The sequence below is a fragment of the Neolamprologus multifasciatus genome, chromosome 5, assembly GCF_963576455.1.
Source record: "Neolamprologus multifasciatus chromosome 5, fNeoMul1.2, whole genome shotgun sequence".
Classification (NCBI taxonomy): Eukaryota; Metazoa; Chordata; class Actinopteri; order Cichliformes; family Cichlidae; genus Neolamprologus; species Neolamprologus multifasciatus.
This window is the reverse complement of record NC_140443.1, coordinates 28,121,298-28,146,818: the sequence shown is the minus strand read 5'-3', so window position 1 is coordinate 28,146,818 and position 25,521 is coordinate 28,121,298. Positions and strand designations below refer to the sequence as shown.

General features: G+C 42.2%; 1 protein-coding gene and 1 long non-coding RNA gene across 3 annotated transcripts in view; both read right to left on the bottom strand.

Annotated features, from left to right (window-relative positions):
- Nucleotides 1-25,521, bottom strand: part of slc25a26 (solute carrier family 25 member 26) — a 63,524-nt gene that overhangs the window by 22,795 nt on the left and 15,208 nt on the right. For both annotated transcript variants that reach the window (XM_085158707.1, XM_085158709.1), the window contains exon 6: nt 2,128-2,172. In XM_085158707.1, coding sequence (XP_085014833.1) covers nt 2,128-2,172 — 45 coding nt within the window. The remainder of the gene's footprint in view (nt 1-2,127; nt 2,173-25,521) is intronic.
- On the bottom strand, nt 12,617-25,520 carry LOC146518951 (uncharacterized). Its single transcript, XR_014873982.1, has 2 exons — nt 23,518-25,520; nt 12,617-23,476 (listed from the first exon to the last, which is right to left on the bottom strand). It is a non-coding gene; the product is annotated as an uncharacterized LOC146518951 (long non-coding RNA).

The following is a 25,521-nucleotide window of genomic DNA, read 5'->3' as shown; positions in this document are numbered from 1 at the left end:
ACTTTGTTTGCATAACTCAGTTACTTTTTTGAAGTAGTAACTATATAATTAATTACCCAACATTGGTCATTATATACTGTATTTTGCAGACAGAGAGTTACAAACTCTCTCCCAGACCACAGACTCATAATACAAGTCAGAGCTTTATTTGAAAAAAAAGAAAAAAAAAAGTTTATAAGTGTTTATAAATTGGAGTTCAAGTTATTTTTAGTTCCAATAGTGTTAACATACTACACAGGCCATGAACAAGATTCTTTTTTAAAATTTTCATTGTAAGTGAGCTAAAGCAGTTAATTAAAAGTAGTCTAACATAAATGCTGTAATTTGATTATTTTAATAAACCATGTAACTTGGATGGATTCGATGCTGGCGTGACCACAGTGCACACGTCTAATGTTGCTCACAGTGATCCAAGGGACCGCTCAGGTAGTTTGTGTGTTCGCTCAGACACATGAAAAATTAGAGGGAACATTGCTTAAAAAAATTAAAGAATCTAACAGGTTATCTGTTATATGTAGACGACACTGGTTCATCCCTTGAAACTCAAGGAATGGAGAACTATTGCTCAAGACACTTTAAAGAACAGAAGAAAGTGTAGCTCCTTGGAAGCAAAATATTAGTAAGGAGGAGAAATGACTCCAGATTTTTATTTTTTTTATTTTTTTTATTTTTTTTACACAGTGCTATATCTCACTGGCTCGTTTTGAGCTCCCATCATGCCTTTGTCTCCACATTCCCTGGATTTTTTGTGGGTCTAAGTTGGTGTTCAATCATAACCTAAAAGTGTTACACCCTCCTGTTTTGCTAATGTTATTTTTGAGGTCAGAACAGATGGAGCAAACTCTGCACTTTATTCTGCAGATGCTGTTGGGAAAACAACAGCGTGAAAACCAAAATATTGTGAAATTAATGTGTGAAAGAACCGTGATAATTATTCACATGGATATTGAAATCTGGCATAGAGAAGCTTTAAATCTCAGTGTAGTGACCGATTCCCTCATGATTTACTCCCTGACTACTTCTGTCTGCAAAATTCTGCCTCTGTGATATGCAGATATTTAGATGCTTGGCCATTTTACGACGAGACAACAGCACTGGGTCGTGGGTTTTCTTCATTTGGCTCTCTTTTTTCCCCCCTTCTCTCTGACAGCTGTGCTGCCTCCGTGTGAAATTAAAAAGGAAAAAAAAAAGCCATAACGCAGCACATTACTATGCCGTGAAGCACATGGGAAACCATGCCACACACATGCACTGTCTCAAATTCCTTCGGTTTAGCATTTTTTAAAATTATATCACATTATTTTTGTTGGAGAAATCCTCTTGAACATCCCTGTGGTCACAGAAGAAACAGCAGTAAAAACTTGCTTGCCTGTAAGCAATTGTTTTTTGGTTTTTATTTTCATCTGTTTTCTTGGCTAGTCTGCCATTAGAACTCAAAAACGGCTCGAGAGGAGAGGAGCAGTCCAGATTCCAGCAGTTCATTTCTCCACCAACGGATGTGTCCAGATGGCCTGGAGAGAGGAGGCCTTTGACTGAGGGACAAAGAGACACTTGTGAACGACAAAATCTAACTCCCGCAAATGCACAGACACACAGAAACGCATACACACACACAGCTGTGCGGCGTATTGTTCGCCTTCGCTCGGCCGTTAGCTCCCAACATTGATGGAATGTTTGACTGGCCGCCTCTCGCGCCCTTGAGACATGATGTCACTCCAACAAAACGCCATCTTTTCAGAGAGAAATGGCTTTTTATGTGTTCGGGGCCGCGCTGTGAAACGCGAGGGGAGAGCAGAGACACGGGACAGAAAGAGACATTAAGGACGAGAGGAAGGAAGAAAAAGCCAGAGGAAGAGCAACACGGCTATTCTCAGAGCTCGTGATAAATCGAAAGGCTGGTTTGATGACAGTCGTGACAAGCCATTAAACCGGGGTGCAAAGTCCCATTTTGGCCTGCCACAATGATACAGGAGAATGCAGAGGGTGAGCGTGCTGTAAATGTGTCAGAGTTTTGACTGTACAGTGGAATTCTCCTCGACATAATTTTCACTGGAAACGATGCTACTCTGATAAAATAGATTAGCAATAAAGTTGCAAAAGGGAATAAAATAAGAGATAGATGCATACCTTTAAATATTCCCAAAGCGGAAACTGAACCAGAGAGAATGGGATCTGAAAAAAAGAAAGAAGGCAGAGTGTTAATCATCGTCATTATGTCAGCATTAGTTTTTCATTTTCTGGAGATTCAGGTTTCATCTTTAACCTCTAATCTCTTACACTTGTCATTCCTGCCACCTTTCTCTATTTCCTCTAACTCGTCTGACTGCTCCCTTGTTCCTTCTCAGTGCTGATGATTAATGAATGAGACGGGCTGTGGTCTGGCAGTCCTGACAGACGGATGGATGGATGTATAGATGGAGCAAAGTTGGAGAGAGGAATAGAGGGATGAGGGGATGGTGGGAGTGTGTGTGTTGCTGCTGGAAAGACTAAATCGGCTCAGGCAGGAAGTTACAGTGGAAAGAAATCGATGGCAGTGCCAAGGCGAGGTGCAAATGACACGCAGTCAGACCACACACACACATTCTCGCTTTCTCTCACACACACGGACATAGGAACGAGTATACTTTCTCCATTTGTGTACTGAGCAAACAAATAGAGAAAACACACACGCGCACATATCCTGTCATCCTGCAGTGGACGAAGACAGGCAAGACAGGAAAAAACAAAAGCAAAGGAAGAAATAAATAAAGTGACAGTGAGTTGTGTCATCAGGCTTTGATCATACATACAACAGGATCGTTCATCCATCCCAACCGCCCCCTCCAACATGTTCCATCAGACCACGTTAGCACATTGGCAAAAACTGAGTCAGCCAAAGCACAAAGACAATGCACCAAGTGTGTTTACGCCACCTAATGAGCTTAGTCCAAATGCACTGACCTCATATAAACACTCATTCTGAAGTAGATTCAATTAAAGGGCATCTGCTTTTCAAGAGTTTAATATAAGACTTTTAAATATCTTCATAGAGGCCAGAGTTTTATTAAAGCCTTTTGAAAAAAGAAAAAAAAAACAAAGTAAAGACATAAAGCTGTCAAATTGAGTGCAAATTCAACTAAGTGGAGGAAATTGAGTTTCTGAGATGAGCTGATAAAAGACCTAATGCAAGTATGACAAATAAAAAACATGAGATAGTATTACGAAGGGGGAGAGGGTGGAGGGTGGAGGTGGGAGGGGTACAGATTCAAACTTAAAGAAACACCTACTGAATAAAACCAGACATCCATGACAGGTTAGAGCTGTTACTGATACAAACATTTTACAAGCAGTGGAGTACAAATGTAAGTAATCCCCATAACACTGTCCCACCCACACAGGCACTGCAGCTACACCTGAACTCACCTAGACCCTTAGCTTTAAATGCAATTCTACGTTAGTGCAGTTACTACTCAAGCATTAAAGCTGAAAATACTGCAGGCGGCGTTTGACTTTTTCTTGATAAATGGGCCTGGCATGTGCAAGGACAGAAATCTTCACCCATCTGGTCTATCTGTGCAGACAGAAGCAAATTCTCTCACTCCTCTAAGATTATCTAAAAAAAAAATTTTGGGACATATTGGAAGCCTGGTATCCAGCCCCCAGAAAGTGGAGTGTTATAAAAGTGCACCTGTGTTTTATTACCACCCTGATGAGTTCTGCTATTCCAGGCTGGGAAAAGAGACGGACAGAGAGAGAAAGAGGGAGTAAAGGAGAACGGGGAGGTTGGAGGGGTAATGGGTACTGCTGCTGAGTGCAAGGGGAACATATTGTACTGATATGAGTCAAAGTAAACTGAGAGTTAACCTAAGTAAACACATCCTGACAGGTTTTATATTTATATTTTATACTAGAATTCTTCAAAGTTGAAAACTACTGTAACGTCACCTTAAATAAGGCACAGATAGATGCAGCACCGATAAAGCGACAGTAACTTCTGTTTACAAACTGAAAAAAGCATTAATTATCAAAAACTTGTTTAAATTTAGCCTTAAATGCAACTGACAGGGTTTTTTGGTTTTTACTACATATTAATTTGCAAAATTTCCTCCAAAAAATAAAAAAATCTTTGGTTGCAGTGAGTGCAAAGACTAAGAGAGCAAGCGAGACAAAGACAGATGGCTTCAGCAGAGGATCTGGAAAGAATGATCCACCGGTGATTTATGGCTCGCTTTGACACTGAGCTGGAGAGGAGTGCTCGTTTTTTTGAGCGCGTTGCCCGGCAAAGATGAAACATGTGAAAAACCACATGAGGTCTGATTAAAATCGATGAGTAATTTCTCATTAAACCGAGGAACTGGGAAGACGTACCAACCTGACTCCATGTGACATTTAGAAGAATGTCTAGTTACAAAATCAAGAACGCAGGCTGGAGGACATATGAGCTAATGGCTATAGAGTTGTTTCTACAGCATTAATGTGAGGTTCTGCACTTCTACTGTAATGCTTTAACCTGAGGTTGCTGTAGTGTCAGAAGGAGATCAAAGAAGGAATAAATTTTGAAGATAGGTAGAGACAGAATGGGAAGCTGAAAACAACAAAGGGGACTAAACATGTGTTTCTGCTTTCCCTTCTGCTTCTTAGACCATGGAGAAGAACTAAAAACACAAGCAAGACTTTGGGGAAAGAAAAAAGAAAAGCCCAGAAGAGAATTTTTTTTTCCATTGTTGGGAAGAGACAGACATGCACATCATGTCACACCTGACTGACTCGCTGTTACTCACAAACTAAGTGAAAGTTCAAGCCAGTGCTGAGTGGGACAAACTGTTTTAAACTCTGTCCCGTATAAAGATGAAGTCTGATGACCTCCTCTGTACCCTTAATGATGAGTTTTGACCCTCGATATAAATCAATGCAGACGCAGTTGGACGTCTTTCTTGAGCGGAACCCTCACTAACAAGCACATCCAGTCAGAAACAGTTTCAAGGGTTACAGAGTTGAAACCTGCACCATGTTATGGAAAGGGTGAGAGAAACCTAACATATTCTATAAGTCACAATTTCACCAACAACACTGTAATCAGATAAAGAGGGGCCTAAAATATTCAATTGCTATCCTCTGGAAAACATGACTATGACTATTCTTCAGGGATAATGTGTGACTGTTATTATTCAGTTGGATCATTGTGCAAGTTGGGAAGTACTTTTTTTACAGATTTTTTTTTTTTGGACCGTTAGCCCTCTGCAGTGCTGGTGGAAAAATTTTTAAAAAAGCCCAACTGGCTTTTATAAGTGAAGGAGGGACAGTAAAAGTAGCATAAAAACAAATTTACCATTAATCCCTCATGAAAATATCTTACACTTAACTCTCGATATTGAACAAATGACTGTTTAGTACTGTTCTGTGCACTGCTGCTTTTAAAAGGTTGCAGGTGCTAAATTTCAAGGCACACTTTACCAAAGTGTTTGCCAGTGGGCAAAAACAGCATGGTTTTGATATTCTGAGTTACAGACGTGTCTGCCACAAGTGTTGAGGGCACATTTAGACCTCAGCTATGTCATGCTAGACTAACACAAGGCCATGCAGGCATCCAGGGTTATTCTAAGGCTGGTTAGGAGGAAGGCAGCCAAGCTGCATAAACTCCATACTCCCCCACGGTGCTAACTGCTCACTCTGTCTCATCCCACCGCCTCATATAATGCCTCAGCTACCATAGGCTATTCAGCTCTGTGAAGCCAAGTTAACGTGTGCATGTGATTATCCTAATAAACATGACTTAATGAATTCCTTTAAATGGAAGAGAAAGTTAGGATTATCAGGTCACACAGGCGAGGAGAATCACATCATTATCTCATCAATTAAGGTTCAATTTAAGAGCTAATTAAAAAGAGGACGTTTCTATCTTGTTTCCTTGTGTTTTTTATTTGACATGGAAGTCACAAATGAGTAGCTGTTTGTTAAAGTGGGATAAAATACTTCCCTGAAGGCTGAGAACTAGTATTGTTTATGTCCACTGAAAAAGACTGAGGTTTTTCTCTGCTTGCCAACATTTTACTAGCTCAACCCCAGCTTGAGCCAATCAGTAGACTTCTATGGCTGCACGGGCTACAACCGAATCATAACCATGGAGACGAACACACCCAGTGCAGTAACCACGTTGTTGAGGTCTACAAACACGAACTATCGCTCGACATTAAAATAAGGACACACATGCTTAAGGAGCAGAGGCAAATAATTTAAATATTTTAACCAGAAAACGCATCATAAACCTTCCAGTTTATGATGTATTTCCAGCTCTTGCTGCACTGCCCAACAGTATCTACTCCAAAAACATCTGTGCATTCAAGCAATCCTCCAGGGACAGGACTCCACGCCTGACAAACAAACAGGGCCCTCACTCAGACCCGTTATCCTGCATATGCATGCCTTAGTTGTTGTTTTTTTTGCATGAATACATGCTTAACCATATTCTTGCTTATGTGTGCGCGTGTGTGTATCAACAGCAGCGTTCTGTTTTCTCGCTGATGTATTTCGCAAATGATCAAAAGTGACAGTGCCACTTGCTGTGACTGTCAGGTACGATATAATGCAAATATGGAGATTGCGTCTGCTGTGTCATTCTGCTGACAGTGCTCGTGTTTTTTGAGTGTGTACGTGTGTGTGTGTGTCCTTGCCAACTGTATTAGTCCTAACGTTATTAGTATTCAGAGAGGCTCCGGGCTGTCACAGGTCCTTAGGCACTCAGCGGAGGGCAGGAAAAACACATGTCAAAATATATTCACATTGAGCCTGATTGCAGGCAGGCCAGTTGGCTGCAATTTGACAAACGACTTTTAATAGGTCATACTGCAGCCTCTGCATACTGATGAGCATTTAGCAGGAGAGAAATAGTAAGTGAGATGGATACTGAGACAAGCAGACACATGTATAGATGGCCAAACCAAGCGATGAAAGTCATGGTTTATTTTTTCCAAAAGATTTCTTTCCAAAAAAAGTATCTCGGGCCTCAACGTTGAATGCTTTCCTACTTTAAAAACACACCACTGGGCTACTGTGGGTTAGCACTCCAAAATCAACTTTACTTCAGGCCAAACTCTAATATAAAAATTTGCCTTAATACGTCTGACATTTAGCATAATACACTAGCCAATGAGATTAGTGTGTGAATTTGATGTACTTTGATTTAAACTGTTTGGAAGATAGTACTTAGTAACAAATATCTGTCTATCAAACTGTCTAAAGTCTATTTATGTTGACAAAGTTTCATAAATTCTACACACAACACAAATTTACAAAAGCTCCACTTGGAGGTCCGCTAGCTGTAGCATGTTAGCAGTGTTAGCCTTACAAGCTACATGGTTTTCCCTACAATTTTAGTCAATCAAGGCATTTCCACACAGAGTGTGTTTTAAAAAAAAAAAATCAGATACGACCTTGTCCAAAAACCTCACTGTGAAAAACATGAAGTCAATATCAAGCCACGATGAGCTGGTCCTAATGTTTCTAAACAAGAAACCGAGATTCTGGTTTCATTCAATTCTCATTAAAAGGCAACAGCAGAGAGTATTTCTTGGTTTGATACAGAAATTGAAGCGACGGTACATATTTCAGGATGTCAGTGGGGCAGTTTGAGCTCTTGTTAGCAGAGTTGGGACACCTGAGGAAGCATAGGAACAATGTCAGAAAGCTGACTGACCCAGAGCAGCGTCTAGCTGTGTGTCTGAGTTTTAACAGTATTATTTTACTATCTGTATATTCAGTACCGGGCCTTTTTGAGCTACATGTACTCTTGTTGGCAAATGCAGTGGCCTGATTGGTCACATCTGTTTATTTGCATTTAAAAAAATGTGAAAAATTAAACTTGAGCAGAAAAAAAATGCTGCAAATTTGGTATGAACGTGTTTAATGCATGAAATATTCACATACGCATCTGATGTGTAAATGCTTTTAGAGCCAGATTTACTGATAAAACTCTCCTAAAAAAGCTACACTCTGTGTTTACTAAAGACTGGTTACAGCTTCCCTTCTGTGAGCCTTTTTCTACTGGAGGTTTCATCATGTTAAAAGGGAGTTTTTCTTTCCTACAGTCACCAAGTCCTTGTTCAAGAAGGATCATATGATTCTTGGGGTTTTTCTTCATATTATTGTTGGGTCTTTACCTTACAATATAAAGCAACATGGGGCAAATGTTGTTGTGATTTGTCAGTGTATAAATACAATTGAATTGAACTCAGTTAAAAGAGACAGTTTCGTGACTGAAAGGCATAAACAAAGTATTTTTTCAGCTGCCTTATAAAGGAGCTTTTGTTTCCAAGTGCAAAATGTTGTGTGGCAAATATTTAAAAAAATTACACAAACATGATTTTACTAAGGTTTGCTGTTTACTTCTCTCTAGTATTGGAGCCATTTCAAACATACTAAAATCTCAGACTAAATCCAGCTATTATTTTTATGAGACTGTGTTAGCGTGTTAGATTAAGGTCTGAATGTTACAATATGAGAGAGAAAAAAAAGCACATCCACTGAGGATTTATTGCCTAATGCATACCTTACTCTAATTTAACATTTATTACGGTGTTCCAGTCCAAGCTAAAGTGGTGACCTGGAACACGCGCTATCATTTCCATCCATAAAGGCTGGGATTGGACTGATTTAAACGCAACTTGTGTTTAACTGTGGCAAGTGGATAATTAACATCTGGTGTATCTTTCCCTAAGTGGATCACACAGCTTGGTTTAATTATCTGTGATACCAAAAAGCATATTACCAGTTGTGCAAATTTGATTGTTCACACTCCACTAGAGCTGATAATTCACTCTTGGTTGAGCCTTGTGGAAACCCAGCTTCAGTTTTTATTACCACATTATACACACACACACACACACACACACACACCGGGTTTGCCACATTGCTAAAAATGTGTTCAAACACACAATTCATGGTCTCGCAAAAAAAAATAAATTAAAAAGTAAAAAAGCCCGGGTGGTCTTGATGACACTGTTTGCCATCATCACAATGACGGTAAAGGATGCTCTCAAAGATTTTTACAGTTACATTTTGAAATCCCAGACACAAACAATAAATACTCACATTGTAACTCAGTCAAGACACGTGGTGCAATCTTGAACTCCCCCCTACCCAATTCTTGCCACCAGATGTGGAGCAAATGAGCAAAGAGCAAATGATTCATGAGGCAGAGAAGTCTAGCATATCCTCAGTTAGCACTCGATACTCAACGACCATTCCAAATCCATTTGGCAAAACCTCCTAAATCTGTGGATTTGGAATTTACCAAATGTACCATTTCAAATGAGACCATGTATGCTATGTCAAATTCAATTTATGCACAAGTGAAAACAAACATAAGGTCTTTCCAAATGTTTAAATAGTCATTTTAAGAAACAGTGAGTCACTTAAGAGCTGTAGCTGACTTTGGATGGTCCAATTAAGAAATAGGAGGAGAGGAAAGGAGAGGAGAGGAGGAACCTTTTTAAAAAAGAAGCAGATGGAAGTCAGATGGTGAAGCATTCAGTAGGAACCTTATTCGAAGGGAAGAACGACTATAGACCTCTATGGACCACTTTCTCTCTCTCTCTTACACACACACACGGGTTATGCAGGCGCAGCAAAGCCCACAGTCTAAGTCCACATTTATTACCTGCTAATGCAACAGGGCTGCAAGCCGGATTCACTTTCCAAAGACACATGAGCGCGTGCATACGCTTCTCACACAAACATCGAAACACACCCACATTCCATCTGCTGTGTGTCACGAAACTATGACGAGGAACTGACTGCGGTGACACGCTGATAACAAACAGATCATATTTTAATATGCTGAAAGTCGATAAAGTCATTAATCATGTCAGACGGGCAGGTGGTGTTGGACGCTTCTGTAGGTTATCGTGCCATGGGCTCAACCACAGTCGCTAAAAAGTCACTGAGCGGGAAGAAGCCAGACCTGTTGGACTATCTGCTGACATAAAAAGTAGGTCCGCGTGCAAGGGCAGCTGAAAACAAAAATACAAAAACAATCGATCGCTTAAAAACAAGTACGTGCATGCCTGCGAGAACAAAAGAACACTGAAAAAACAAACACACTCACCACAGGCATGCTGCTAGTTAGTGCTGTTTTAATGAAGTATCACTGACATGCGATATGGATGCATGTTGCAATGCCCTGAGCTTTGAGCACACAGCGAGCAGGAGGCAGCAATTACTTCCATAAAATAACTCAAGCGGGCCTGTTTTAAATACAGGTCAGGGGATGAGATTGATACGTATACATGTTCCAGACCAGTTGGCTACGATTTGACGAATCAAAACCCAAAGTAAAACTTGTAAAATGGAAATTTCTACACTTCACTAAAGCAGGTCGTACTTATATTTCTATCCAAACAACAGTTAAGTAGTGCCATGATTTAAAAACAGAGCTAGCTAACTCCACCTGGCCTTTTTTTAAATCTTCAAGGGGCTGTTAATTATTTTCCTCTTCTGCACAGGCTCCACACCATGCATGTAAACGCTGTACATCTGTAGTAATGACACAGGTAGTAAGTGGAGTGATCACACATCTCACATCCTGCAGTGACGCAGCAAAAAACAGAAAACTGGACTGTGAGAGGAGTTTGAATGTGTACAGTCCAATAAGAGAGACAAAGGGATCCCTGTGTGTACGTGCGTGTATGCACCTAAGTACACTCTAGGGACAGAAAGGTTCAAGTCCTCTTAAATAAATAAACAAATACACATTTTAAAAACACACACACACACACACACACACACAAAAGTAAATCAATAGAAAGAGCCTGATCTGGCTCTCTGGGCCTCTGTTTGGCCTGGGGGTGGGGGAGCGAAAGAGAGAGGCAAACGAGAAGGCTCGATTACTTCTCTCTTGGTGGTTGTATAGTCCCGGTTAGTAGAAGCCAAGGCCTGCTCTCTCAATTACAGAAAACAGACTCCCATATGCTTTGTCAGTTGAGGCATGCATGTGCATACATACACACCTGTCTTTAGATTCCCCTGAGGCACGCTTCACACAAATCATAAGCTTATCCAACCTAAACCTACAACACAAAAAAAGCAGGACTTCCCTTGTTCTCAGAGCCTTTCCACCAAACCTAAATTTGTCACAGATTAAGAGGGTTGGAGGCCGTACATCTGCCGTGCATCCGGCAGCAGAAGCACATGTCCCTTTAAGGTCTATATGGCGTAAATGCGAGAAGCATTAAGCCGCAAGCGACAAGCGATAGCTCATCCCAAATTTTCTAGCCCCTGTGCGCTGTAAAAACTAGTGTGAGTGTGACTGCACTTGCTGAAGAATTCCACCTGACAGTGTTGAATGCCAAGGGCAGTGAGCTTGTGTGCGTATGTTTAAACAAGCCAAAATAGGGAGAGGTTTAAGCGCCGGCACATCACGCTGGAGCCAATCAAATGGCAGCTGGAGTTGGGTTCCCATAAACTGCCACGGTCCACCGAAAATCTCAGCACAGCGGAGTTATAGTCCTGACAAATTAAGACTTGTTCGAAGCTGGAGAGAGAGAGAGAAGAAGAGAGAGAGACTGAGAAAGAGTGTGGAAAAGAAAAGCCTTAAGGAGGTGGTGGTGGGGAAACAGTGTGCTGGCAAAGATTCAAGAGAGCAATTCCATCGACATGAGAGAAATGCTTCCCAGAAACTCTGAATAATATTTATGTTGTGCTGGAGATTCCCCCCCCCCCTTCCTCCCACCTGTGTGCAGCTTTGTGCAGCTTGTTGCTTCAGACTGGACACACGATACTGCAGAACACGCAAAAACACAAAGGGTCCTATCAACGGATACCCGATGCTACTCGGCCTTTAAGGAACGATGTGAAGTCTAGCCCACTGCAAATGCAACACTGTTGTGAAGCAGAGGCATCCACATATATTGTCAAAAGGAAAAATATATAAAAATTATTGCAAACTTAGTTTAAAAAAAAAACGTTGAAGATGTTGAGTTGAACTTGTTATATATGAAGTAAATGTCACACTTATTCTATGGCTGTCTTAAAAGCATGACGGTTTGACCCGCCACAGCCACTGATGGATGACATCAATAGCAAAGGGCATATTAGCCAATCAATGGTGATGTGGTGTGATACAGGATGCCCTGAGGGTCGACCAATTAGCTGTTGACAGGAACAGAGATGTATTGCTGCCTCAGGACTTTGGTCTGAAGCTGAGCGCGAGACATGAGGGAACAGAGATAGAGAAACATGTTGGTGCTGAGAGCTGAGGCGCAGGCAAGGAGGCTAGCTGAGGCTAAAGAGCTGGACACTTGGTACTTGTCTTCCCAGCACACTATACAGCAGGGCAACTGGAGCAGGCACGTGTGTGTGTATATATATTATATACATATATATATATATATATATATACACACACATATACATACATATACATATATATATATATATATATATATATATATATATATATATATATATATATATATATATATATATATATATATACATACATATATATATATATATATATATATATATATATATATATATATATATATATATATATATATATATATTAGGGGTGCAACGATACACAAAATTCACGGTTCGGTTCGGTTCGATACTTTGGTGTCATGGTTCGATATTTTTTCCATCCATCCATCCATCCATCCATCTTCATCCGCTTTATCCGGGGCCGGGTCGCGGGGGCAGCAGCCTAAGCAAAGAGGCCCAGACCTCCCTCTCCCCAGCCACCTCCTCCAGCTCATCCGGGGGAACACCAAGGCGTTCCCAGGCCAGCCGAGAGATATAATCTCTCCAGCGTGTCCTGGGTCTGCCCCGGGGCCTCCTCCCGGTGGGACATGCCTGGAACACCTCACCCAGGAGGCGCCCAGGGGGCATCCTTACCAGATGCCCAAACCACCTCAGCTGGCTCCTTTCGATGTGGAGAAGCAGCGGCTCTACTCTGAGCCCCTCCCGGATGGCCGAACTTCTCACCCTATCTCTAAGGGAGAGGCCAGCCACCCTTCGGAGGAAGCTCATTTCCGCCGCTTGTATCCGCGATCTCGTCCTTTCGGTCACTACCCACAGCTCGTGGCCATAGGTGAGGGTAGGGACGTAGATCGACCGGTAAATTGAGAGCTTCGCTTTTACACTCAGCTCCCCTTCACCACGACGGACCGGTGCAGCGTCTGCATTACTGCAGCTGCAGCCCCAATCCGTCTGTTGACCTCCGGCTCCCTTCTCCCATCACTCGCGAACAAGACCCCGAGATACTTGAACTCCTCCACTTGGGGCAGGACCTCATCCCCGACCCGGAGTGGGCACTCCACCCTTTTCCGGCTGAGAACCATGGCCTCAGATTTGGAGGTGCTGATCCTCATTCCCGCTGCTTCACACTCGGCTGCGAACCGCTCCAGTGCGAGCTGGATCGATATTTTTTCGATACAAAAAAAATGTTCATGCCTTTTTATTAATTTGTCATTTATTAAATTTTCACGGCACATTCTGCACCACCTCTCTGTGTGTTCATCATTTGTTTGAAGCCAGCTCACATCCTGCAACCACTTTTCCGAGAATACACGCTTCTTTTGTGGTTCGGACTCCTGACATTTCTTTGGAGGTGGAGGAACACCAAAGTAATTGCTTAAAGGAGCTTCTTCGACATCTTTATGAGTTCTAAACAAATGTCTGTCCTCCTCCAGAAAATCTTATGTACGCAAACACGTGTTGCAACTTCTTATCTTGTGCGCGTTTTTTATTTTGAGAGCGAATGCGCACCTGCGGACCACTTATGTGTAGACCTGGTTATTTAGCTCGTCATATTGCAGCCACAGAAATTCTTTTGTCCATGAAACCATAAAGCTGCACTTTCTTTTTGCCTTATAGTCTGATTTGTCATAACTTTTCCGTTTTGTGGTAAGCTTTTCTTTGGCTGTCACTTCTTCACCCTGACCTGTCTTATTTGGCTCAGCAGAACTAAAATATATATCTGCTGCTTTTACACAGACACTCACATAACGCTCAGCGATTCTCTGCGCGATCAACCTCTCACATGTTTAAGCTTGCTGCGGGAGATTTCACTTGTCATGTTTGCATAGTAAGCTAACGATTGATAAGACGATGGCAGAGGAATTGGTGCGCAAATTATCATCACTCACCAATCAGTGCTGTCGCTCTCTGATTGCAAAGTGAAAGCAAAAAACAAGCGCAAATTCAAACGCGATTTCAATATGTCACATATTGACAGTGGCTCACCGATGCCAATGACATAATTACCCAGCTACATTTCCGAAAGAATGCAAAAGCATTGACATATATTTTTCCTTCCTACGATAGGCCGACGAGCAGAGCAGGGCAGCCCAACTGGAAAAATCGCTAGCCCTGTATCTGATTGAGGAATCACTCATCTTTGGAAAAGAGAGTTTATTACAGAGAAATGTCTCTTTCCAAAATAAAAGCTATACTATACGCTTCTTCTGGGCTATATTCTCAGCAGCATATTAAACATATCAGGTCCCCATAAGGAGAATCATGTGCTAACGGCTGTCTAAATGACTCGGTAAAGTTTGTATGCGTGCTTGTTGTTTTTGTCTGCTTCCACTTGTCTTTGCACTAGGATGCTATCGGGTAAATGTGCAGTCATATTCGTTGTGTTCCCACTAGTGCTGTCAGCCTTAATCTGAAATGAGGTTAACGCCACAACACGGCAAATGTCCGTTAACGAGCTACCGCGGATTGCCCCGTGTGTGGGGCTGGACAGCGTCAACACATTAACGAGCTAACTGCGCTAACACACTAGTTCCCACTCATGTAATTGAGCATTGCTTGGCACATCTGACATACTGTTTTACTTTAGTCCATGACTGCTTACCTTCAGGGTCATATGTCACATGAAGACCAAAATAGTTCCAGACGCCAGATCTGAATGAGGGTGGGGGAGGTTCAATTTGCCATGTTGCAACGAGCTTAACTTCTGTCTAGCTAGCTTGCCCTGCGCTCAGTGAATCTGTGTTCGACTACTCCGCCTAGGCTGCACTGTCGAGCGCAGATCCACTGAGCGCTCAACACAGACAGCACCGTCAGAAGGAAAGTTGATAAAATAAATTAAAAATGTTGTATTGTTCGATACATATGCATACCGAACCGAAAGCACTGTATCGAACGGTTCAATATCTATACGAGTATCGTTGCACCCCTAATATATATATATGTACACACACATACACACGCACACACAGTCTTTTCAGAGGTTTCTGGTTGGTTAAACTCATTAGAATTCAAATGTACATCTCCTTTGTCTTCTTCATATGATAAAGTAGCTCAGACCAGGCGAGCATTTCTCTTTAATGTCAACTATCTCAGTGTTAGCACCAAAGATAGCTGGTGTCAAGAGATGCTTCCAGAGATACTGAGAAACCCTGGGTAGATAACATCTGATCAAAATCAAAACTATGACACACAAAACAGATATGGAAGGTCATAAGGGTAAAATTATTTTAAGTGTATCTGCAAAACTGCCATGTGACTCAGCTAAAACATTTCAACAAGGATTTTTCTGGAACCAGTCAACATAAGGCATCGTTTAAGACAGTAGGCTGATATGATAAGATACGATTAGTCTCACAATGGGGAAACTCACATTATTACAGAAGCAAAACAAAAAATACATGCAATATACCCTATAACACCAATACTACACAACAAAAGAAAAATATGAACTACATAAGGTAGAGGAGAAAAACTAAACTATACAAGGTAGGGAAGAAAAATGTAAACTATAGACTGTAGAAAGAAATATAATTTAAATACGTGTGTTTATATTTGATACAGAGGATGACATTAAATTGTTTTAGATGGAGACAAGATAAGAAGCTTTGCACTGTCTGACTGAAAACTATTGCACATTGAGCTATAGCAGTGAGTGCATATGTGTATACACATGTGTATTTATACATGGGGTCTGCAGCAGCGAGAAGGAACCACCTGCTAAATCTCTCCTTCACACACCCTTGGTACCACAGCTTGTCTCTGAGGGAGCTGCTTTTTCAGTGACAGGCTAATTCAAGCTGGCTAAAAGCATGAAGTATTATAGGTGAAGGAGTAAACCTGGAAATCACGATGCATCAGTGACACGCTATGCAGGAAAAAGTAAAAAAAACAACCAATTGTGCCATTTTCAGTAAGGTTATTAAGGTTATTAAAGTAAGAGCAAAGCACTACGGTAGGTCCAAAACAAGGCCGCTTGCTTTTATATCTCCAGCATGGCACTCACACATGCCCATCTGAAACCCACATAGCAGAGGAGCAGACACACATTGTGCTCTCTGGGAGCAGTGCCCACAGCAATAAAACACAGACCAGAGTCATTCCAGCTAACCAGTTGGCCAGCTGAAAAGTAACACACACACACACACACACACACACGCAAGCTGTACCTTATCAGCTGGGAATCAGATAAGCACAGCAGCAGCACAGCTGGAAATAACAGAATCTCCACAATGAGAAAAGTGCATACTGGCAGTGACGCAACTATTCTGAAAAACACACACACACGTACACACACACACACATACGAGTAAAACAAGACCATGTATGGGCCTGATTGATCCGTTAAAGGGCTTGACAAAAGGCAGCACAACATAATGCTGAGATGAAACATCGTTAGTGGAAATAAAAACACACACCCTTCATGGATAAGACATCTTAAATCTTAGTTCAACTAACACACCCATCATTATTCAGTCTTCATGCGCCTCAAAAAGAATAAATAGTACAGATATCCAGTTACCGGATCACCCAGAATGACATTAAGACGGTTCCTTTAATTCATTTCTAATTCAACATTTAGTCGAATACTGGCAATTGTTTTAGATTTTCAGATGACTGGGCTGAGCTGTCTTTTTTTTTAATAACACATTTACTATGGTCACTATAGTATACTATGGTATAAAAGTATGAAACCTTTCTAATACTTGTTTTCTTGTTCTTGTAATTCCCCATTTACTAGTCACCTGAATGAGGTTCACCATCACCTGGGATAGGCCCCTGCAAAAAATAGAGGTTTGCTAACTAATCCTAAAAACAACTTAACTTTTATACACTTGGAGCCCGTTTTTTATAAAGACACAATACATTTTCCATATTTGATCTGATGATGGAGTTATTGCAGTTTGACAGCTAAAGTTAATCATGTGGTGATAGTTTACATCAATCACTATACTACTTCCTGAGACATTTAACTCTATCAGCCTGCAGGAGAGGTTAAAGGGAATTCAAGAAATCACTTAAGAAAGATAACTCTGGAAACAATTAAAGTCTGTGCAAGACTTTCTACCAATCCAATAAGTGAGCAGTTAGTGGCAAGCGAAGCATTAACTGAAGTTATTGGGACTCATGATCTGGGGAACATTAATATCTGAGGCAACTCATGCAACACAAAGATCCAGTTGAGATTTGATGGAAAAAGTCAGTAAGGCTATCCTCTGGGAACCATGAACACATTTTTAGTCCATAGATGTTGTGATAAATGACTTTAGTCTGGAACATTGCCCTGTTTTAACAACCTATATTAAGCTAACCAACTAATCTAACCAACTCAGTGAGCAGCTTTAGCGTACATTGATAGCTGAATTATGAATTGATTTGAACTTCTAACCTAATGGCGGGGTTGAGTGAGGTAAACGCTTGCGCTGCAGGTCACATTTTATTCCTTTTTTCCTCTGGACATTAAGCAGTGACATCACTGAATGACCCTAGACTTTCAAGTGGTTTGTTCCAGATGCTTTTGGGTTCTAAGCACTGCTGCTAGCAAGATGATGGTGGTGACTGGGAGCTATGGGGGGCAGGCCTATGACTGGCTGGCTGTGTATGGGGCACATCTCGCTTCTTGAGAGCCTCATGTGACTGTTGAGTAAAAGGAAAGAGCACATATGCAACAAAACACCTGCAAACACCATAGCAGTTGTAATAATGTTATTGAAACAATGCAAATTCATGTCTGTCTGAATGTAATGTTCCCATTCAGTCAATTCCCTCGGTACAACACAGGAGTATGGGATATCACGCCCTCGCGTGTCCTGGCTGAAGAAACCTTTATTCACGCCTTTAAGGCAGACGACGTGTGATGGCACACGCATGGCCCCGCCTGCACATATAGCCACTGTCATCACAGTCATCCCTCAGTTCTTACGCTCTTCACCTCGCTGAGAACATGTTTGCCATGATGGCATCTATGATCGCCGTAGTGCCACTTGGACTGTTAAAGATGAGAGCATTTCAACGCTGGACTCTCTCTCACCGCCTGTGTGCATCGCGTCACCTCCGGAGGAGGCTGACAGTAACCGCATCTCGCATGCTAGCTCTCTGTCCTTGGAGGGAGCCTGGCTCTTGGATTGGGAGGGTGTTGTTTCGCAAGGTGGTGTCCACAAATGCTTCCCTAAGAGGGTGGAGAGCGCTGTGCGAGGGTGCAGCAGTGAGAGGGATCTGGTCCGCAGCCCAACGCGAGCTGCACATCAACCGCTGCTGTTAGCAGTGTTCTTAGCTCTCAAACATTTCCGTCCAGTCCTGGAGGGCCAGCATGTCTTAGTCAGGACGGACAATTCAACAGAGGTGTCTTACATAAACAGGCAGGGAGGAACACACTCTCTTCCCCTGTTGAACCTGTCTCACCCTCTGCTATTATGGTGCAGTGTTCATTTTCTGTCTCTAAGAGCCACCCATATCCCGGGCCACCTGAACCTGGGGCCGGACCTTCTCTCCGGGGGGGGTGGTGGTGGTGGGGGGGGGGGGGTCCTCTGGTGAGAGAATGGAGGTTACACCCTTTAATTGTGGCTCAGATTTGGGATCTTTTTGCTTCCAGGGTAAATACTCACTGCCCCCTGTTCTTCTCCATAATCGACCACGATGCACCCTTGGGCATGGACACGCTAGCGCACCAATAGCCAGAGGTGCTCCTGTATGCATTTCGCCCAGTGGAAATGATATCTCCAGTTCTAGAGAGAGTGCGTCGGCAGTCTCTCTCTCTGATTCACAGAGAACACCAGGTGCACATCCCCTTGCTATACGTTTTCTGAAAGGGGTTTGCCGGCTGAGACCCGCGCTTAAGTCCAGTGTCCCTGCTTGGGACTTGTCTTTGGTGCTGGAGACCCTTTGTAGCCCCCCGTTTGAACCCACTGAATTTGTGGATGTAAAATTTCTCTCATATAAGACTGCATTCCTTCTCGCTTTAGCTTCAGCAAAGCGAGTGGGTGACCTTCATGCGCTGTCTGTGCATCTCTCCTGCACACAGTTCTCTCCTGATGGCCGCAAAGTCGTATTGCGTCCAAATGCTGCCTATTTTCCCGAAATCATGCCTGTATCTTGTAGCTCAATGGAGTTTGAGTTGCTGAGCTTTTGCTCCCCTCCTTTTGCATCTGAGGAACAGAGGAGGATGCATTTTCTTTGTCCAGTGCGTGTGCTATGCACCTACATTGAGCAAATGTGTGTTCATGTGACCAGCTGTTTGTCTGCTTCGCTAATCCAACTAGAGGTAGAGCTCTGTCTAAACTGAAACTGTCCCACTGGATTATAGAAGCTATCTTACTGGCATACAGCACCAAAGGTCTTGCTTTGCCCCACGGGGTGAGAGCTCATTCCACCAGGGGGATGGCAACCTCATGGGCTCTTTTTAAAGGGATGCCTGTACCTGATATTTGTGTGGCAGCTAGTTGGGCATCACCGTACACTTTTGTGCAGTTTTAGTGGTTGGACGTTACTGCCCCTTCGGTGGCTCATATTGTCCTTTTTGCTGGGTCTACCGCTCACTAAGGTGGTGCTGGTCTGATTCCGGTTCGGTGGCTGCTCTGCGGGGCGAGTATATATGTCCCATACTTATGTGTTGTACTGAGTGAATAGACTGAAAGGGAACAAATAGTTATGTCTATCATTTCTGTTCCCTGAAGGAGAGGAACGAGTTACAACACAAGGTGGCCCCACTGAGCAGTTTGGCTCGGTGAAGTTATAATTATGTCTATAACTCCTTAAGTTATAGACATAATTATTCAATTTAAAGTCAAAAAGCCAACTAATTTGACAAGGAGCGATAAGTTACATTTTGAATTGAACGTTACAGTAAATCCACAGGAAAGATAGGTGGTTGGTTTTGGAAAGGAAGTGAGGGGAAAGGGGAGGAATAAGGATCTGCATCACTGGTTTTCATGAGAGAGTAGCGTTGCTGTACAAAAAAAAAAAAGTTAGGTTAACCTCTAATTATGGGGTGCTTCCTCACATCTGGCTTTTACACAGCACTGATTTATCCTTCTTCCACTCCCACAGCTCTCACTCTGTCCTGTCACTCCAAGATAAAGTGAAAATGAGACACTGGCTATATAGAGTGGATCTGATTGATGAGTTGCCTCATGTAAACATTCTTTTTCAGCAAATGCAGTAACTTATAAAGTGCTGATTGACAGCGATGGGTGTTAGAGTAATTAGGCTGTTGGGGTATTATGTCACTTAAATACCTTCTAAACTCAAATGGAATAGGCATCCAATTCAAACTAAATCTGCATTACAAGTATGGCTGTCAGGGGAATAATGCATCACTCTCAATCTTGTGTTATGGCACCAACATACAGAAGCACACTCCTGACACTTATTTCCTTCCACATGACATCCAAAACATAGCCATCGCTTTTCCCTCCATTCCAGACCCCCACCAATCCCACAAATACTCACAGACCGTGAGTCCCTTGCCAGGCTGTCGGCTGTGTGTTATTAGAAACACATGTGGATTACTAAAGGTTTTCTGCCTGGATTGAGACAAACATGCATAAAGTTGTGGGAAGCAAACACAGCCCCAAGACCCCGAGGGATTCACTGACCAAGGCCACTGTGGTCATGAATGCAGCACTTACACAGGCACTATACACCGGAAAGCTACTATAGCCGTTAAAGGCAACAGTGCCTTTTTCCTGGGAATATGTTTGGCAGATGATATCGGTGATAAGTCTCAAAAATGCACAGAGTAGCCGTGCATGATGAACTGCAACCAGAATGATGGATTTCGGAGTAGTCGTCAATGGGGACCAGCGTACTTAACATAAGTGTATGATCCATGGCTCTCAGTGGTACAGGCTTCCAATGTATCATCCTAAACAAGCCAGCAGAGAAAGCCCGGTGCTGTCCCCCAACCGAACTTAGCAAAAGCCACACGTGGGGGTCTGACAGCATGGCAGCTAACTCCTTTAGCCCCACTGACTGCAGAACTCATCAATAAGACCACATGTTGACCTAAGGAAGGTTACTGAGGCTTAGTCAGATTTGCAGCAGATGTCCTACTGCCAACGTGCACCTCAGAGGGACTGGATGTACGAGTGGGCTGCAATACGCTACGTGCATGCCAGTATGGCTGCATTAGGAAACACAGAAGAGGAAAAATATATACATATGATCATATTCACAAAGGCACATTGATGGGAATGACAGGTGCAGCCAGAACCGCATTCATCCGTCATCCATAATGGCAGTGGGAGGAAAACCATTATTCCCTTGAGTGACATCTATGATAAAGTGATACAAATCATCCAGCGACAAGTGGATCGCTTAAGAAGGTCATCACTCTTCTAACAAGAGTCAGCCTGGCCTGGTAGCAATGCAAACAGGGGCAGGACTCAAAAAGAGTATCCCATAAGTCAAGAAAGTTGACAGTAAAGAAAGGAATGATACGAACCGAGAAATCAAGCAAAGGCCTCCAATCGTGTATTCTTTAAATTTATTTTATCAAAGTCACTGCTTGTCATTAAATGTTCTGGAAGTCACTCAAAGCCTTCTTTTCATGAACTGGCACTTGCAAGGACATCCCCAACACCAATCACCTAATTTGATTGAACATATGGACGTTTCAGCTAGCCACTGGTGACAAATTAAGGTAAACACCAAATAAATCTACATCATCCTCCCCTTACTTTCTATTATCTTCTTTAATACACACTATACAGTCGTACTTTTCTTTGTACTGATAGCTGGACTTCCTGTGGAACAAACTGACTTATTTTGTACTTTTTTTCTTTAGGACATCCTTGGCTATTGGTCCTATTTTTAAATGATTCCCTATATTATATTATATTATATTATATTATATTATATTATATTATATTATATTATATTATATTATATTATATTATATTATATTATATGGGGTGGTCCAACTAATTGTTCACCAAAACAGTTGTAGTCAAAAGTTTACATAAACTCAGTTTGGGTAATTTAGGCTTTTTTGCTTCCAGTGGTACTTGAATGCTCCACAAAGTGGATGGAATAATGAAGGAAGGATGAAGGAAGACAACTACCTCTACATTTTTCAACTTCACCTCAGAATCAACAGCTAAATAGTTTAATCTTTACACAATTGTATGTTCCATAATGACAATGATCCCAAACACACACGAAAACGTCTACAATGAATAAAGCAGGCTGACAGTAAACTTTTGGAAAAGACTTAGAAGATCCCCAAACTCAACCCCATTATAAAATTGCAAACTAAACTTAAATGCCAAGTCAGTAGCAGGAAACCAATCAATTCTGCCAAGAAAAGTAGTGAAATATTTGGCTAAAACCATGCCCATGAAGAGTGTTTGTAAACTTCTGACCACCACTGTGTATGTATAATGTAAATATACTTTGAATGTGTACTCTGACAGTTCTGACTCAAAACACCGAGATGGCAGACAACCCTCTACGGTTCCTCCATATCACAGGAGCACACGCAAACACACACATATAGCCCTTCACAGGTCACAGGTCAAGGATCAGATCTACCGAGGTCAACAGGCTTCCTCAGTCTTCTTAGCCCGCTCACTGATCACAGAGTAAACAGATCACACCAGCAGCTCCCATTCGCTTCTGATGTGAACCCATTGGAGCAACGCTCCATTTTATTAATTTCAGAGGCTGATAAAAGTCTTATTCTATAACTGTATAATAGCAAACAGTTATGAAATGAAAATGGCTCACACAAACAGTGCAAAACGAATCAAGAAAAGGCCCAAAATAAGTGAACACATTCATCTCACTAGTGAGCCTTCTATTTCATTTTCGAATGACAGCTTAATATTTTCCTTGGCTCAATTTCTCTTTTTTCCAGTGCATTTTCCTTCTTATTTAATCCAGTCTTGTTAAGCTTTTAAAGGCGTTGAAGTAATTTAAGAGTTGGTTTGTGGTCTGGGTCTCTGAGACTAGCGGCAGCTGCTCCGATGAGCTCCAACTCTAAAGCACAACGCAGGAGGAAGCCTTCACTCCTTTACACGTGTCACACAAATCCTACCTTTACATATTAGAGGAAAATAAACAACCTTCGCTTCTACTACCATTTCTTTTTTCCCTCTTTTTGCTCTGTCTCAGTCATATGAGGGTATATAAACATGAACCTCTATGGATCAGTGTGCACAGACACAGGATATAGAGTGATTCCCCTTTTGAACCCACATCAAGGGTGAAGGGTGGACACAAAAAAGGGGGGGATGGGGAGAGGGTTCTCACGCACGCGCGCACGCACGCACACGCACACACACACACACACACACACACGCACACACTGGTCACCTTTACTCTGCTGTGTGCCTGTTGAGACAATTTCAACCTTAGGATTCCACCAGAGGAAGCAGCATCCACCTCCACATTGTTTCTGACAATTATAACCCAGTGTACACACCACAAGACCTGAGCTGTCAGACATGGCACACGTTGAGTTTCCTAAATGACCCTAGTGTGGTTACCATTTAAACACAATTAATGATCATTATGACATCAGAACACTCAATGTAACAACATATTCAAGCAGAGTTACAGAGAACTCTGTTTAAGCTGGTCAAACTGAGGCAAAATGCAGTCTTTGGTTCATATTTTTCTCTCATATGTCACTTTTCTGTAGCTCAAATACAAATCAGCTCCGATTTGTATTTGATCTGTTGGTAACAGTTAAATCCCAGGTTAGCGTGTCTTTCCTTACAGCTAAGCCCTCTGCTGGAGAAGGCGGGGGGGGGGGGGGGGGGGGGGGGGGGAGAATCGGGTAGCAGATTGAAGAGGAGATGGATAAATAGAAAGCAGAGCTGGGATGGGGGAGCCTGGATGGAGAGGTGTTTCATAAGCCCAGCTGCCAGATCCTGTGCTTTGCATTGCCAGGTCCCAGCTGCTGAAGTGGGGAAGCTTTGAGGTTGATGGAGGGGTTGTATTAAGCAAACTATATGTAATGCTGGTAAAGGGAAGTCATTCTAACACCTGGTTTTGCTTTAACTTGGGTGGCTCAAATACCTCCCCTGTCTGTGTGCTTCCTAGATTAAATGTGTTTATTAAGGGCATTCAGATTAAGCAGACACTTTCCAGAACATAACTAAGTGATTATATGTAGACTGGCTGTATGTCAGAGTCACTGAGACAAGGTGCATTTTACAGAGCCAGCTTTACTTACACCTGCCACTCCACAACCCACACAACACCACATTACTAAACACCGTCTAATAACCCACTTAAGACTCGTTACTCAATATTGCCTCTGAATATGTTAGATCAGAAAAAAAGGGCTCACTATAAAAATAAATAATTTCTTTTAAAAATCAGTAACTGCTGTGCATAAATGTCATGGAGCTGGATTGGTACTGATAGGTGAGGAGAGGGAGGAAGGGAAGTACAGATTGTGTGGAATTCAAACACAAGTCCGGCACGAGCTTCATAAAGGCAGTATCAAGCTTAACATGCCATCTAGTGGAGAAAGATGGTACAATCCAAAACAGCGCAAGTGCAGGAAATCCTGACGAAATGAGGACCACTACTACTGATGACATATAATTAGAGTCTTGATTAGACTCAGAAGATTACCCTGTGTGTTTTCATACAATGAATGCAAATTAACACACAGACAACATCAACAGCTTATGTGGGATATGGGGCAAGTGTAGTCTCTCTCAAAGTCCTGAGCAAAGTCTTGCTGGTGTTAATTAAAAAAGGTCCTTGTTTTTCTAGAGCAGAATAAAGTAATTTTTCACCGCGCTCCGGTTTCCTTCACCCCAATCTAAATCTCAGTGATTTCATGCTCTGTTCAGTTGGAACCCATAAGATGCCAACTCAGCAGAAAACTTGACAGAAAGGGTATACCGCAATAAAGATTAATGTGGTGCAAAATTAAAAAGAACTGAAATCCTATTAATCAATAATTTAGATTTAAGTTTTAAGGACAACTTTGGGCAAAGCCGGGGTGCGCTGGGCAAAAACCGCCCGTACATGTAGGCTGGCGCAACAATGACAATCGGATCACAACAGATGTGACACTTGTACTCCTTTACTCCACCCTCCAAGTTGATCAAAGTGGATTCTTGCACACTGGGCGCTAATGCGATATCATACCCATCAGAAAAGCCTTCTGAAGGCTGCCTAATGAATATATAGCACAGATAGGACCTCAATTAGTGGGCCAGTGAGAGCAGGGAGGCGCCATGCCGTACCACATAAACAAACTTATCTTGACAGGGTCTCTTGGCCAAAGGAGCGAGATGGGCGGATAGCGACGGAGGCTGAGAGAAAATG